This window comes from Dioscorea cayenensis, chromosome 6 (genome assembly GCF_009730915.1).
Source record: "Dioscorea cayenensis subsp. rotundata cultivar TDr96_F1 chromosome 6, TDr96_F1_v2_PseudoChromosome.rev07_lg8_w22 25.fasta, whole genome shotgun sequence".
NCBI classification, from domain to species: domain Eukaryota; kingdom Viridiplantae; phylum Streptophyta; class Magnoliopsida; order Dioscoreales; family Dioscoreaceae; genus Dioscorea; species Dioscorea cayenensis.
This window is the reverse complement of record NC_052476.1, coordinates 17,609,291-17,626,846: the sequence shown is the minus strand read 5'-3', so window position 1 is coordinate 17,626,846 and position 17,556 is coordinate 17,609,291. Positions and strand designations below refer to the sequence as shown.

The 17,556-nt window shown below is 34.5% G+C and overlaps 2 protein-coding genes across 2 annotated transcripts; both read right to left on the bottom strand.

The window, feature by feature from the left end:
• Window positions 1–10,040: 10,040 nt before the first annotated feature.
• LOC120263196 (BURP domain protein RD22-like) lies at window positions 10,041–10,376 on the bottom strand. The gene has a single exon (XM_039271080.1). The coding sequence runs from the start codon at window positions 10,374–10,376 to the stop codon at window positions 10,041–10,043; it is 336 nt and encodes a 111-aa protein (XP_039127014.1).
• Window positions 10,377–15,149: 4,773 nt separating this feature from the next.
• LOC120263195 (cytochrome P450 94A1-like) lies at window positions 15,150–16,764 on the bottom strand. Its single transcript, XM_039271078.1, has one exon. The coding sequence runs from the start codon at window positions 16,762–16,764 to the stop codon at window positions 15,277–15,279; it is 1,488 nt and encodes a 495-aa protein (XP_039127012.1). The 3' UTR covers window positions 15,150–15,276.
• Between the last annotated feature and the right edge of the window lie 792 nt (window positions 16,765–17,556).

Sequence of the window (17,556 nt, the reverse complement as noted above, 5' to 3'; positions counted from 1 at the left end):
CTAATAGCTATAATTAAGAATTTAAAAGAACTCATAATATAAAAGGAAGAAGACAGCATAAAGCAAATCTTGCTTAAGGTGTATGTATTCTACAATCACATACCTGTAGTCATGTTTGCTATTCTAAATCTTGTCGTCATCTCCACTAGGCAATCCATCAAAAAGAAAGGGAGACCATGGTTTTCACAATCTCTCACCAAATTTCAGTTATGGAGATCGTGGTTTAAAAAGTAAAAAAATTAAATAATTTAAATCAAACAATATGGATAAAATAATGATATTTAAAATTTAAATATATTTTTTAAAGTATATCTAATGGTGGGGATCTAATCAAGGTTATATGTAGCAGTGGGAATCTAATCAGGGTGTGGTTTTCACAATCTCTGACTAGCATATATACAATTATTTTAAAATGTGATTTATGTATGCTTGAAGTGCATGGAAACTCCTGCTAGTCTAGAGCATCATAATATTGGTTATTTATGTTGAGTAGCTTTATTTTTGCATCATGATTGTTATTGTATGAAAAACTCTATGGTTTTGTTGTCATGTTGGGCATGTTTAGTTCTCATTTGGTATCTATTTAGTGTAGTGGCCTATTCAATTGTCCTTTCAGATTTTTTTTCCATCTTTTTATTTGATCTGATTAGTTCACTTTAACCAAACATTAATATTCATTTAATTATTAGTAATTTACTAATTAAATAAATAAATGGACTTTTGTTCAATTTTTATATAGATTTTAAAACATAATATATATATATAAATCATTTAATAATTCTGGCTCCGACGGGGAATTATATCCCTGGCCCTAAAAATTTCCCCCTTCTCCAGCCTCGATAGGGGGGACGCAATTGACAACCCTACTTTGGTTATTCTTCTACATGTATGTATTTATACACACACATATAAACTAGTTACCAGTGGCTAAATTTTTTTGAGTGACAAGGGTAGTGTTAATTTTTGGGGAAAACAATGAAGAATCCGTTACTAAAGTGAAGAAAGACCAAGCAAAAAGAGAACAAGGTGGAGAAAAAGGAGAAACATTTGAAAAAAAAATGCTTATTGATCAAAATTGTCTAAAATAAATACACTGCTATTTATGAGTACATAGCTAACGTGGCTAAAATAGTTATAACAAACTATGTTGACGTGGACCAATCAAATATAGAATAACTATACTGACTTGGCAAATGAATCAATATTGATTAACTGTGCTTACATTGGTCAATCAAATAGAGAATAACTATGCCAAGTCAACAAAGTTATTTATTCTTGAAAACTTAAAAAATAAATTGAGCTTTATTGTGGTTTATTCATCAAAATCTATAGACTCCATAGAGAGATAAAGCAGCTGAGTCTACTCCATCTCTATTGTTGATATGAAAAAACCTTCATCACCAACATGTGGATCTACTATGGTTGGAGTATGGGATAGCGACTTCCTTGCATTAAACATCAGCAAAATTACATTGTGATGCTAGGGTTTTTACTATTTAGCCTAAAGGAGCACATGTGCTTAGCGTCTCAACAGCAGGGCTCTTTTTGTCCTTTTCCAATAGAAGAAAGCTCATACTCTAATTAAATGACAAAATATTATGAACTTGTCACGTCGATCATTAATGTATAGATAGAAACATAACTCTCAAAATCATATGACAATGGAAGTCAAGTGCTCGATTTAGGGTCAGTCAACTGCCCAAGCTCATCAATTTCTAGACTTACAAGAATTACCTGTACCAATATCTAAATTCCTCCGAGTAAAGTCAACTCTCTCAAGACAAAGAGCACAATGGCAGGAGAAGTTGTTCTATCTGTATTCATGCAAGTTCTATTTGAGAAGTTGGTTGTTGCTACTTTTGATGGATACAAATATCTCTGAAACACAAAGAAAGAGTTGCACAACCTCAACAACACATTGTCATCCATACAAGACTTTCTTAAAGATGTAGAGGATAAGCAAGTGAAGGAGAAGCAAGTGCCGTTTTGGCTTATGAAGCTCAAAGATGTGGCCTATAACATCGATGACCTGCTAGACGAGTACACAACGGCAACTCCATGTCCATAGGTAACAAGACATCTTCTCACTTGCTATTTCTGCGTCAACAAAGCTTTGCTTGCTTCTAAAATAGCATACAAGATCAAAGGCATGAAGAAGAAGTTAGAAAATATCTTTAGAGAATGAGATATTCTTGGTCCTCAAGTGTTCGGCATAAGAATTGAAATTTAAAATGAAATTGAAGAGAGGCCTTAGACCAGCACTACAAGAGTTAAGATTTTTAGTGACAATTTTTTTGTGTCACCCGGTTATTTTGCTACAAATATTAGATTTTTTGTGTCAAAAAATGTAACAGATACTACTATTTAACTTAATTGTGATAACTTATTTTTTGTCACTATTATAGTGATAATTGTGACAATTTACTATATGTCACAATTAAATTTTCACTATTAATATATTGACAATTGCAAAATTTCTTTTGTATCCAATCTTCATTACTAAAAGTACACAAGATTTTATGTCAAAAATTTATTGATGAGAATGTTGTGTAATGTGACAAGAAATATTGTCGTCACTATAATTTTTATTTATTATGACGAAAGTGTTCTCTATCACACAACATATATTTTTTGTTACAACAATTTTATCACAAAAAATTCAACCATTTAGTACGCACTAAATATTGCCAGGAAAATTAAATTTCTTAACCATGTTATTGGGTTTTTTCTGCTAAAAAAGTTAATTGACACAATAGTTTAGATTAGTTGTGACATCTAATTATTTTGTACCTATTACAATTTCAATTGTGGCAATTTAATATCCATCACAATTATACATCTTATATTTTGTGTCGATAATTTTAGATACAAAAAAATTTAAATAACCTATTAGATACAAAATAATTTTGTTCAAATATGCCAAAATATTAACCTATTAAAACATTTAAAAGTAACTATGCCCAAATTCTTAATCATCATCATTGCATTGGTGTAGACCACGTATCTACAATGCAATCATTTACCAAATAAACAACAATTTTTCACATAAAAATACCAAAAGTAACCAAAAAAAAATTAAAAAACAGTAAAAATATAGGCTTGCTTTCTCCAATCTAGTTTTAATATACCAAATAAATTATACTTATAATACAAGAATTACGACATTATGTTTTTTTCTGTAACTATTAATCATTTTGTCACAAATATGAAGTTTTTATGATAAAAAAATAATTAACACTATTGTGTATGTTAACTATAATGATTTTTTTGTCACTAAAACTATTATAATTGTGATGATTTAATATCTCTCACAATTACATTGCCACTATTAATATATCTATAGTGTCTTAAATAATATTTTCATTTGTTGTGATGAAAGTGTTCTTCATCACTGGTGATTTTATGTTTTTTGTGATCACATTATTTTATCACAAAAAAATTCAACTCTTTAATGTCTACTAAATGTTGTCACAAAAACCCCTAAAGTATGTTTAACATATTTTAGGATAAAATTTGATATGTGCATGTCTATATATATATATATATATATAAACGTTTTTAAAAAGAAAACTATTCAAATTTTAAAAATATTTGTAAAAATATGAAATAAAAATTGATGTAAAAAACTTTTCTCCAAATTCATTGTTTTGAAAGTTGTTATTGTTTACCCAATCCTCAAAATTGATATTTTATGGAATAGAAAACAAGATTTTAATTAAGATTATACTTAGGATTTATATTATAAGAGAAATTTTAAAAATTAAAATTAAATATAGATTTACCAAATCTCACAAAACAAAATCTAGATAATATAATTTTTAAAAAAATTAAAATTTTAAAAGATATATATCCTCAATGAACTTAACATATAAAAATAATTAACGAAGATGGTGAAGCCTCAAGTAATTAAGTGCCTGTGGAGATCAATGGCAACGGTTTGGCTTCATTTCATTCGGAGAATTAAATGACTCAACTAGCTCTTGATGTAAAGGTACATGTTATTGATGGTCACAAGATTTGCTTATTTTTCTTTTCTTAAATTATTTTGCTTAGTTTATGCGATGGATAAGAGAAAATTATTTTTCTGCTTTATTTTTTTTAATTTTCAAAGTTAGGTTTATTGAATTTTTTCAATGATGATTGTTTATTAGTGTTTTCTTTTTCGATACATTGAATCTTCGTTTCAGGTTCATCATAGGAATATGTTATTTAGATTTTGATTATGTGATTTTCTTTTTTTTATGAATTTTTATCTATTGAAAATCGAAAAAGCCAAATGCAACATGGAGCCTGTCGCAATTAAGAAGAAATAATGGTATTAAAGTTGTAATTAAATTAGAATTTTTTTAATTTTTAAAATTATTTCCTTAGATTCTTATTTTTTTTTTCTAAATGTGCAAAATAAGCATCAAGGAAAGGGAATAATATTAAAGTCCCAACAAATGAGCTGTACAGTGGGCCATAGCACTCGGTTATGAGCGGGAATCATTTCTCACAAAACCAACCTTGGGGTATGATCAAGGGTATGCGGTCAAGTGCAGCACATCGTGACCGAGTGATCATGGTGAGACAGGGTAGTGTCAGGCAGTGGGCGGGCCAAAAATATTCTAAGGTATGTAGTTTGCCTGGTTGATCGAAGTGACCGAGCAAATCCTGACTTGTCTGAGCTAACCAGTCGGCCATAATTGAGGTAGCCAAGGAAAGTTGCCAAAGTTAGGCTACCAGGCAGCTGTGCCTGAGACAGTAGAGGAAACTTGCCATAATTGCCCTACCAGCCTGCCGTGACCCCGAGTAATCTTGCTGTGGCTAAGCCAGCTAGGTAGCCTTGACCTAGACTACTGGCACCTCAGCACAGCCACATCACAGCATGGCACTGTATCATGGTTGGTGGGACAGATAACCTATCCATAAACCAAGATGGTCTTGTGTGGTCTGACAGAGGTCAAGATGGCCCCGTACTACCCAGCATGCATAGTGATGGCACAACGCTCATTCTTCCATACCGCCCGCAGGCCATGGGTGGTGCCTTTAGAGACTTAGCCAATTTTCGGGAGTTTCTATATGCATAATCCTTGGCCCTTTTGTGAACAAGATGATTTTTTTGGCCCTAGGGCATGGTTATAAACATTCTTCAAACTTAGTAGAGAGTTAGATTTTCTCTCTTACTCTGGTGCCCCTTGTTCCATCTTACTTCTATATTTAGCTTTTCCTTGGCATAACTTTTGTTGAGGTTGACTTACATTAGGCAAGTACCACGCGGGCCGTGTGATGAAGAATACACTCGTGATAGTTGGTATTAGAGCTAGAAGCTTTATAAGAAGCTAACATGGCAAGAGAAATGAAGGACTGGTACGATCACCTTGAGGAGCATATAGCGAGCATCCAGAGAGCCGTCGGACTGCTCGATGATGTTGTTAGCTCATACACAGAGGAGACTCAACCCATACCCCTCTTCCAAAATGTATGAAGATCTTCTGGGCATGTCCTTGAGCTCAACCACAACCTTAAACTCTTAACTCTGGAGTTGCAAGCCTTATTCAGTGAAGTCAGCCTCCTTAAGGACACGGGCCGTGTCCTACAAAGCGCGCTGGAGACAAACTCTCACTTCAAGGTTAGGGAGCCCTCTCCCTTTGATGATACTCAAAGTGCCAAGACCCTAGAAAAATTTTCACGGGGCATCAATCATAACTTCAAGGCCATGAAGGTCCCAAAAGTCGAGTAGGTCTCATTGGTGGGGATGTACTTGATGGGGTACGCGAAGCTTTCATAGAGAACTTGATAGGTGCTCATTCTTATCCTTCTGAGTTAGCAATTCTATATGCATTCTAGGGTGAATCGTGGTGACGACATACGGTCCTTCCCAGTTTGGCCCATTCCGGGTACAGCAGAGGGAAAAATCTTTTTAAGAACCGGATCTCTGCGGCGCTCCAAGACCTTATTTTGGTAAATCCTGTGCTGATATATCTTGGCTTGGAGCCGCTTCTCATCTAGCAATTCTAGCAGGACTAGATGCTCTCTATGTCCGTGGGCGACATCCGAGCAGGCCGCATAACCTTTCACTCATGGTCTGACCTAAAGAATGAGTGGCATGAGCAATTTCTCCCTGGCAACATGGCTTGGTTTGCACGACTGGCCCTAAAGAAGTTGAAGCACATTGACATGGTGCACGACTACGACAAGGATTTCACATTACTGATCCTGGATATCTGAGACATGTCCAAGGAGGACAAGCTCTTCAACTTCCTCACCGACATACAGTAGTAGGCCAAATCTAGTCCTTGGTAATCGCGATGATCTAGTCCTTGGTAAAGGTGAAGGATTTAGTCCTTGGTAAAGGCGAAGGATTTAGCTTCGGTAATCATGATGATCTAGTCCTTGGTGTACTATAGAACTCGCATGATACAAGGGGATGAAAAGGCCAAATCTAGGTCAAAAGGGAAAATGTTTGACAAGAAATTGAGGAAGACACCACCCCGGGAGCCTAATATTGGGAAGGCCAAGGAAGACCGACCAATGTTTGAGAGTAGGTAGGCTAGTAGCTAATGTAGCAAGTTATTCGGTTGTTTTATTGTAATGGGTTGCACCGAGCATGTGATTGCCCAATGCTTGAAAAGCTTGCTACATTCATCACTAAGGATGACAGTGACTCAAACTCCCCATTAAGGATCAATCCTCTACAACTATTAGGGACCATTCAGGCCATGAAAGGTAACTCTCAGACCCTTCTTTATGTGTGCCTAACCCTTAACGGCAGGGAGATCGATGCTATATATGGTGGACACGGGAGCCACCCACAATTTCATCATTGAAGATGCCGTGGAGAGGCTAGGACTCAATGTTGGAGCACACCACAGCCGAGTGAAGGCCATCAACTCTTAGGCATAGGCAGTAACCGAGCGAGTCCTAGGAGCTGCTATGCACCTACGAGCTTGGAATGGAAAAATCAATCTACTGGTGATCACACTGGATGATTTTGAACTCATACTTGGCATTGATTTCCCCACCTCGGCCAAGGCTATGGTGATCCCCCACTTGGGAGGGCTAGTGATCATGGATGAAGCCCAGCTATGCTTTGTGGCGAGGGTACTCAAAGAGAATAAGGACAAGGAGCCCTCCTATTATTCATGCAGTTGAAGCATGGGCTAAAGCTGAGGGGACCCCACATACTTAGCAGCACTGCTAGAAGTGAAGCCAAGTTAGGAGTTGAATGTGTTGGATGAAGTGGCCGAGGTGCTGAAAGAGTTCATTGATGTGATGCCCTCAGAGCTACCCAAGCGTCTCCCTTCCCAGTGGGCAATTGACCACCAAATCTAGTTGATACTGGGTGGTAAGCCCTGATCCAAGGCACCTTATCGCATGTCACCCTTGGAGCTACAAGAGCTACATAAACAATTTGCCATGTTGGTGTATACTGGCTTCATCCAGGCCTCTAAAGGGCCCCTTTTAGCGTGTCGGTGCTCTTCCAGAAGAAGCAAGATGGTTCCATGCGGCTCTATGTTGATTACTGTTCGCTGAACAAAGTCACAATCAAGAACAAGTACATAGTTCCGCTGATCCAGGACTTGTTCGATCGATTGACATAGGCAATTTACTTCACCAAGCTCTATCTACACTCAGGATAATGACAAGTGCCCATTTCAAAAGGCAATGAGCCAAATACTACTTATGTTACTTGCTATGGGTCATTTGAGTTCTATATAATGCCCTTCAGCCTCACCAATACCCCCGCCACCTTTTGTTGTCTTATAAATGCTGTATTTCATGAATATATAGATGACTTTGTTATGGTGTATCTTGATGGTGTAGTTGTTTATAGTGAATCCTTGGACGACAATTATGTCACTTGACGAAGGTGTTTTGTAGGTTGCGGGAGCACCAGCTCTTCATTAAGTTGGAGAAGTATAAGTTTGCTCAGCACAGTATCAAAGTCTTGGGACACTTGATCGTGCAAGGAGAAGCCTGCATGGATCAAAGGAAAGTTGAGGCTTATTAAGTTGACTTTTGTTTATGTCGTTTAATAAATTGTGGCTTATTCACTTCAGGAAAAAAATGAGGGGGAATCATGTAAGAATTTTCAGCGATGTTCTATATAATATAATTATAAATTCATAATTTTTTTAAAAAATTAATGATGATGTAAAATTGTCATACAAAATGTAATTGACCTTCCTCATGCTACATAAATATTTTTCACTTATAAAATCAAAAGTAATCATCAAATTCAAAGGACCAATACTTATTTGTTGCACCCAGGGACGACCCTCTTCATTAAGTTAGAGAAGTATAAGTTTGCTCAGCACAGTATCAAAGTCTTGGGACACTTGATCGTGCAAGGAGAAGCCTGCATGGATCAAAGGAAAGTTGAGGCTTATTAAGTTGACTTTTGTTTATGTTGTTTAATAAATTGTGGCTTATTCACTTCGGGAAAAAAAATGAGGGGGAATCATGTAAGAATTTTCTGCGATGTTCTATATAATATAATTATAAATTCATAATTTTTTTAAAAAAAATTAATGATGATGTAAAATTGTCATACAAAATGTAATTGACCTTCCTCATGATACATAAATATTTTTCACTTATAAAATCAAAGCAACTATCAAATCCAAAGGACCAATACTTATTTGCTGCACCCAGGGACGACCCTAAGCGTAGGTGGACAAGGACTATGCCTAGGGCCCCAAGATTTTCGAAGGCCCCATAATTCATATATATTTTTTTAAAATTATATTTAATATTTTCATTCACCATTATCCTATCCATATAACTATCATATTTAATGTTTTAATTTTTTTCAACTATAAAATGTGCCAAATTTGGGCTGAAGGCCCCGTAATTTTCAAGGGCCTCACAATTCATTTTTTTTTAAAATTATATTTTAAATTTTTATTTACTATCATCCTATAATCATATCCATATAATTATCTTGAAAATTTAAATTTTTCTTAAACTATAGCACTTAATTTATTATAATATCAATGCGAAACAAATTTCGCTTATAATAAGGCCCCACAATTTTTTACTATCTAACAATTCATGTTTTCTTTTTTTAAAAAAATTATATTTAAACTTTTTTATTTACTATCATTTGATCTTATCAACATAATTATAATTTAAAAAAATATATTATTTTTTTAAACTCAAAAATTTATCTAATTTAATATATGGATTTAGGATAATATTTTTCCCATTTTTTTATTATATAGTTTATTATTTGATAAAAATAATTAAAAAACATTTACTATGATTTTGTCTAGGTCCCATTTTCTCTAAGACCAGCCCTGGTAACATCGTAGCAACTGCTTGATTGTAACTGGACTAATAACTCATGATGTTGATATTGCATGCACTAAATTCAGTATATTTTTGACAATACGATGAACCAAAATCTGAACATCAAGTTGTAGGGAAATCAGGGTATGTAATACTTTGACAAGGACGGTTCATGGCTTATCATTTTTAGGGAGACCTAAATTATTATATTCATATGTTGAAAAGATATTTATCTAGATGCATATTATATTTATACCCTAATAAACAACATATAGAAATTTCAAATATACGAGTGAAGGGAGAAATTTTTAAAGTTTAGACAAAATTTAAAAATCAAAACATTCAATCATTAATTCTAATCCCTGATTCGATGATACAGTGTTTTTAATTAACCAGTCTTATACATCACTATCAACTCCAAATAGAATTATAATTTATTGCAATGTGAATTTGATGGATTCCCAAGTTTGGGAACCGACTGACTTAGGAACATGCAACCAAGCTAATGTTGAAGGAAAGTTTTATTACCATATCATAAAACATATAGCAAGATAAGCAGTCCCTCATAACACACACAAAAATACAATCTTATTATTTCATGCCACAATACAAGAATAAACTAGTAAGCACAATCTCACGTAGAGAACTACTTCCACCTACTACTTCCTAACAGTCTATAGAACATGGTCCTACTTAGGCTTGAAGTGGGAAACTGCCATTCTCCCAAGCTTCACCTTCAACACCTGGAAAGACAAGTGGTTCGGGCTCTACTTAGATGTGTCAAGATGGCACACAGCTATAACCTCCAACTTTGTCCCATCATTCCACTCCAACGCCACTGTGTACACCTTCCTCTTCCTTGTTGCATGACAGTAAAACACTATGTATGGGTATTGTTGTGTATGGCACACCACTAGTTTCTCTCCACCCATCACACAAACACCGGTCAGAGAAACACTATAGGATGGTTTGATCTCAGCATCATTGTTCTTCTCATTCACTTTTGTTGAGCTTGCATGCACGTCTCTTGTTTCCAAACTCATCATGTTAAACTCCACCATGGATTCTAATGACGTAGCACAGAACTTACTCTCCCCTTCCATGGCCAGCACCACACACTCCACATGCATCTTCTTCATGCTTCATGGCACCAACCATAATAGACCTTGGCTTGACTTGAAAATGGGTTAAAATCTCAGGCAGCTTGTTTGATGAGATCGGAATATTGTTTGCCTGTACACGAGATATAAAGAGTGACCTACAGTCGTTTTGGTGAACCAAAGGCCAAATTTGGAACCATGATTGAAGTCCTTTTCCAGGAAGAAAAGTGCTATATTAGGGTTATTATGGAGTTGAGTCTCACTGCCAAAGTACACATACTTGATGCCTTCATTCACTCCAATACTACCGTGACCAACATCTCTAGGTTTCCTAGAGTTCACTGTTGTCCCTGTCTTCTCTTCATCTAGTTTATCTGCATCTTATATAAATATTGTTGTTAATTGAACATCTAAGTTTTTCTCTCTCACACACATGCAAGAACATAAGAGAGAGAGGGAAAGAGAGAACCAGAGGACATGAGGTCTAGGATGGTTCAATGCATGGGAAAGTTAGGTAACATATTATGCAAATAGACTTTGGAAGTGAATGCATGGGTAGCTGTTGTCATGATTTGAAATAATGCAGTATCTGAATTAGTAAAAGAATATGGAGGTTTAAATGAGATTGAGAAGATGTAATTTCTTACCAAGATGAGAGCAAGGACACCTAGGAAGTGATTCATGGTTTAGGACATAGGTGCACTATTACAAATAAAAGTAACTTCACAGGAGAAAAGAAAAAGAAGAAGAAGAAAAGAGAGGAAGGAGGAGAAGAGAAAAGGAGCCAAAGTCTGGTAAAAAGATTCCTGCCTTTGCTTTCATTTATTACCCCTTTATAATGGGACCATTACAATCATTTCAAACAAACTGGCCATTAAGGGCAATGCAACAAAAATCACGTGTGCCAGGATAATCACAGACTCTATAACAATTTCTCTAACAACCTATATGTCTTTGATTACATAATTATATCATTAATTAAACTAGTCATTCAGGGCATTGTAACAAACATCATATATGCCAGCATAATGCGGACTCTAAACCAACCTCTCTAATGACCTAGATATCTTTGGTTATATAATGATATCATTCATTAAACTGGTCATTCAGGGCATTGTAGCAAACACCACGTGTGCAAGGATAATGGCCGACTCGATAATAACCTCTCTAACGACATTGATATCTTTAATTACATAATCATATCATTCATTAAACCGGTCATTCAGGGCATTATAAAAAACACCATGTGTGCCAGGATAATGGCTGACTTTAAAACAACCTCTATAACAACTTCGATATCTTTGATTACATAATTATATAATATATTAAACTCGTTATTTAGGGAATTGTAACAAAAACCATGTGTGACAACATAATAGCTAGATCTATAACAACCTTGCTAACAAAATGGATACTTCAATTACATAATATATCATTTATTAAGGTATTCATTCAGGGCATTCTAACAAATACCACATGTGTTAGCAATGGCGACCTTTATAACAACCTAACTTACAACCTGATATCTTTGATTATAAAATCATATCATTCATTAAGTAGGTCATTTAGGCCATTGTAAAAAACACCATGTATGCCAAGATAATGGCTGACTCAATAACAACCTCTCTAACAACATAATTATCTTTGATTACATAATCATATCATTCATTAAACTGATCATTCAAGGCATCGTAGCAAACACCATGTGTGCCTAGATAATTCCTAACTCTATAGCAACCTCTCTAGGAACCTAAATATATTTTATTACATAATCATATCATTCATTAAACTACCCATTCAGGATATTATAACAAACATCACATGTGCCAGCATAATCCCTGACTCTATAGCACCTCTCTAAAATCCTGGGTATCTTTGATTAAATAATCATATCATTCATTAAATTGGTCATTAAAGGTATTGTAGCAAACACCACGTGTGCCAAGATAATAGCTGACTCTATAAAAACCTCTCTGACAATGTGGATATCTTTGATTACATAATCATATTATTCATTAAACTGGTCATTCAGGGTATTGTAACAAACACCATGTGTGCCAGCATAATGGAGTAATCAATAACAACATGTCTAACAACCTTGATATATTTAATTATATAATCATATATCATTCACTAAATTGGTCATTCAGGGTATCATAACAAACACCACGTGTGCTAGGACAATGGCCGACTCTATAACAACCACTCTAACAACATGGATATCTTTGATTAGATAATCATATCATTCATTAAACTGGTCATTCAGGGAATTATAGCAAACATCACATGTTCTAGAATAATGGCTAACTCTACCTTTCTAACAACATGAATCCCTAGAGCTTTAAGCAACCTTGTACAATGTGAGGTTTCGAGAATGAGCGATTTCTCCGTCGGGGCATAGTGTAGAGTTAGTCACGGTTGACCTTAGGTTTATGACCGTGTGTTTTACGATTTCCACGACTCATTAAGCATCAGTTGAGAAACATAATGGTTGGTCTTGCACTTGAAACAATAATCCTAGGGTGAGCAATGTCCGAGTGCCGCAATTTCTGTCGATTGCCTCTCCTATCTTTTATTTGCACCTCCTTCTTCTTTCCTTATTTCTATTTTTATTGATTTTGTTCACACCACTATCGATTCATCTTCATTCTAGTTAAATAGTAATCTTTGTGTTTGTAATCACTATTCCCTGTGGATATGACTACCCACTCACCAGGGTATTATTACTTCGACAAACCTGTGCACATGCGATTCACACGCAAAAGGCCGTTGTCAATCTTTGTGAATCTTTATATTTGGAAGCAACAAATAATTTCATTAATTACACAATCAAATATATTTTTCTCAATGTTTAATACTTAAGCAATCAGCTAAAATTAATGACCAATTTAATTACATAGTTGACTCTTCACAATTTTATGACAAACAAAACAGGCTAAGAAAGATATGATATTAATAGGACTTTAAATTTAAAGCTTTATTTTCAAATTAATCCTTGTAAAATAAATTATTTCTTCATTTTAAGCTCTAAAAAAAAAAAATAAATGTTTAGTTTCACATTATACCTTATATATCTCTATATATATATACATTTTTTCACATTAACAAACAAAACAGGCTAAGAAAGAGATGATATTAATAGGACTTTAAATTTAAAGGTTTTTTTTCAAATTAATCCTTATAAAATAAATTATTTTTTCATTTTAAGCTCTTAAAAAAAATTAAATGTTTAGTTTCACATTAAACCTTATATATCTCTATATATATACATTTTTTCACATTAACAATACAAAAATTCAAAATTTATTTTCATATTTAAAAAATATATTATTAAATATGTTTAATTAGAAAAGAAAAGGGCCTTTACTTCTCTATGGCTCTGCGTCTGGCCCATGCTCATGCCCATAATAAAATTGTCTTTGTTTGATAAAAAAAGAAAAAAATTGTTGAAGATTATCAAGTTCATAATATCATTGAGATCTTCGTACCATACTCAATTTTCATGGTTTTAAAATTAGGCAAGTCTCTCTTTTCTTAGGTATTGTTTATCACTGTTCTTGTAATTATGGACAGATTTTTTTTTATCAATTTAAGTAGATTAGGTAAGCCCCTCTTTTCAGTACTGTTTATTACTGCTCATGCAATTATGGATATTGTTTTATGGGTTTAAGTGGTCATGCAATTATGGGCATATATATTTTTTTTTAATGGATTTAGGTTGATGAGGTAAGTCTTTCTTTTAGGATTTAGGTTGATGAGGTAAGTCTTTCTTTTATGGGCATATATATATATATATATTATGGGTTTATATCCTATCTAAACTCATAAAAAAAATATGGACAAGACCTATAAACACATAAAAATAAATATGGACCTAAACCCATAAAAAAAAATATATGTACATAATTACATAACCAATTATTTAAAAACCGGACCGAATCGGCTGGTTCAAGCAGTTCAACCAGGAACCGGCCAGTAAACCGGTCCGATTTATTAATTTAAATTATTTAATTAGTTTATTTATTTTATAATTAAAAACTTAAATAAAGTTAATAAACTCATTAACTCAATCCAAATTTAAAAAGGCAAAAAAGTCAAAAAAAAAAATTAAAAAAGCAAGATGCGTAAAAATATTAATATATTAGAATTTATTATCATTAATTTATCATGATTAACTTATAATTTTACACTAATCAATAATTAAATCATTAAAATTAAAATGTTAAATTAAACATTTGAACGGTTTGATTTTTATTTTTTAATCATTATTATTGTTGTTATATACTTATATTTTATTTATTTTTTTATTTTTCAATATTTGTTGTATAGTTGTATCCTTGTATATTTGTATTTTGAAAATTTTAATTTTATGTAAAGTTGAGACTTTGTGACCTTATAAAGGTAATTCAACTTTGTAATATGTAATTTTGTATTTTTTTTTTATTTTTCTTATTTTTGAAATTATTTTGTTATTATTTTTAATTTTTAAATATTTATTTATTTGAAAAAAATAAATCCGGTTGAACCAGCCAGTCCAACTGGTGGTTCAACCGGTTTAACCGATTGGACCAGAATCGGTTGTCTAACCGGTTCGACAACTGGTCCGGTTATTAAAACATTCCCTTTAAACCCATTAAAACATATGTGAATAATTACATAAACAGTGACAAACAATAGTTAAAACCATCCACTTCTCTGGCTTTGGAACAATCAAAGATATTTCCATTCTACAATCGAAGATACTAATAGATTTCAAGAACAACAGCGACAACGATAACAATCTCAAATTAACTCTCAACAACAATCACACTGAACTCAACCGGACGTTCCGCACATGACAACGATTACAAAACAATGCAAATACTTCATCGATCTGATTATTTATTTCACACAGTTTTAATTATCATTCCCTCCTTCTAACTTGAACAGGCAAACCATCTGTCATCCTGAGAGTCAATGTAAACTCATGGTCTGGAACTCTTACCTTCTCCACCAAAGTTTCAACCTTAAACTCCTCAAGCACTCTTGCAACCACAGCCTTCATCTGTATATAAGCCACCTCCTTCCCCAGACACGTCCTTGGCCCTGCATGAAAAATCGGATACTTAAACGGACTCTCAGGCCGGAAAATCCCATCCTTCAACCACCTCTCCGGCCGGAAAACATCACAATCCTCCCCCCACAACTCCTTCAACCTCCCCATAGCATATGTATTGTAGGACACAAACCATCCCTTCCCAACAAAGGTTCCATCCGGCAACATATCATCCTCCATGCAGTCAACTGTGTTCATTGCCACCGGAGGATACAGCCTCATCGACTCGGTCAGCGCCGCATGCAGATACTGCATCTCTCTCAGCTTCTCATACCCTTGCTTAGCTTTAACCTCCTCTACTTCCTTCAGTATCTTCTCTTCCACCTCCGGCGCCGACGACAACAACCAGAAGAACCAACTTAATGCCGAGGACACCATCTCCCTCCCCGTCAACGCGTAGCCTATCAGCACATCTCTGAGAAACCCATCATTGGTCTCTTTCTCTGACTCAAAGTGAGACAAGATATCAAAATCACTGTTGAGTTTGAGTTCCTTTCTCTTAAGTATCATCTTCATGGCATAATCATGCACAACGGCCACACTCTTTCTCAGCGTTTTTTCATACCCAATGTCCAACAACTTCATCGTCTGCCAAGTGTATGGAAACCAATCATTGGCACGCACCAATGTGAGTCTTTGTGCGACTCCAAATGCTTTCTTGGCCTTTTTAGACATGATCTTCTTCTCCTCGTCCTCCTTCTTTATACTTAGACATGCAGGATCTTCATTCAAAGCAAGCTTGCAAATATTATCAAAACCAAAGCATTCCAATATGTCCTGCAAGTCCAAAATTTCATCCCTTACCTCTGCTCTCCTCAGCAATGGCAACAATCTGTTCTCAATCCCCCACTGCACTGTATCCACAACAGCATCCTTTAATGACTTCTTGCTGAACTCCATGCTTCCTGCTTTTCTTTGATGCTTCCATTGCTCACCATCAGAGCTCGTGATAGATTGGCCAAGTAAGTCGTTGAGCAAAGTGGTTGCAAACGGGCCTTTGGGGTAGTTGACAAACTTGGTTTTGATTATGTGTTCTACGTTCAAAGGGTTGGCAGTGATGATGCCATGAGCTAGGAAAGGATTTTGGAAGCCCATGGTGCGGGTAGGGTCTGAAAGGATGATATCTGTTGTCCAGTCAAGGTATCTATGGCGGTTCTTGATGAACTGAGGGACATGGCCAATCAATGGATAGGCTTTGAGTGCTTGAGAGGTTGGCCTTTTGGCTGAGAAGCAGCTGAAGAGGAAGGTGAAGAGAGGAAGGAAAAGGATGAAGAAGGAGAAGGTGATGAGATCCATTATTGATAGCTAGCTAGCTTGGTTTAGTTTCTTGGTTTGAACTTTGAAGCAATGCATATTATAGAGCTTTGGTTTCAATAATTTAATAATTGCATGTTTCTCCTGCTTTCATTTATTAATAAGAGTTGGTGATAATATATACATGAATCTCTACCTTCATTTATTAATAAGAGTAGGTGATAATAGATACTACATGAATCAAGAATTTTCTTTTGTTTTTGTTTTTTTTTTTTTGGCGATTTGACTTTCAATTTGTGTGTTTATCGAGTGTTCAAAATGATTTTTTATTTTTATTTTTTTAATAAACCATTTTTTGATTGGTTTAGTGATATAATAACAAATTATCATATACAATTTTTTAAATTGTATTTATTGTGGCACCTCTGTCAACCAACTATAGCATTATTTTATTAAACGAGATCCAAGAAAAATTAATTTATTATGTGATGATGCCAGTACTACTAAATTCTATTCACATGCTTGCATTTTTTCATGTGTTTCTGATTTTGAGAGGAGATTTGAGAGTGATCCTTTTTGAATGGAGACTTTACTCACATTGAACTGCATGTTGCTTAGTTGTTGATCGAAGAAATAATCCCTCAACACCTCATCTGCACATAGATATTAATTATTTTATTTTATTTTATCATATTATATTATTATTAGTTTTTGCAAAAAGAATTTAGCCCAACATGGCCGGTGAAAGTGAGACTGGGTTTACATCGTTCATGCCTCCTGTGAGCTACCGTATATATAAGTTGGGATACTCAGTTTTTAGACGCACACGTACCC

Coding starts and splice junctions, on each gene's coding strand:
- LOC120263196 (XM_039271080.1), bottom strand. CDS start 10,376: ATGGAAGGGGAGAGTAAGTTCTGTGCTACGTCATTAGAATCCATGGTG.
- LOC120263195 (XM_039271078.1), bottom strand. CDS start 16,764: ATGGATCTCATCACCTTCTCCTTCTTCATCCTTTTCCTTCCTCTCTTC.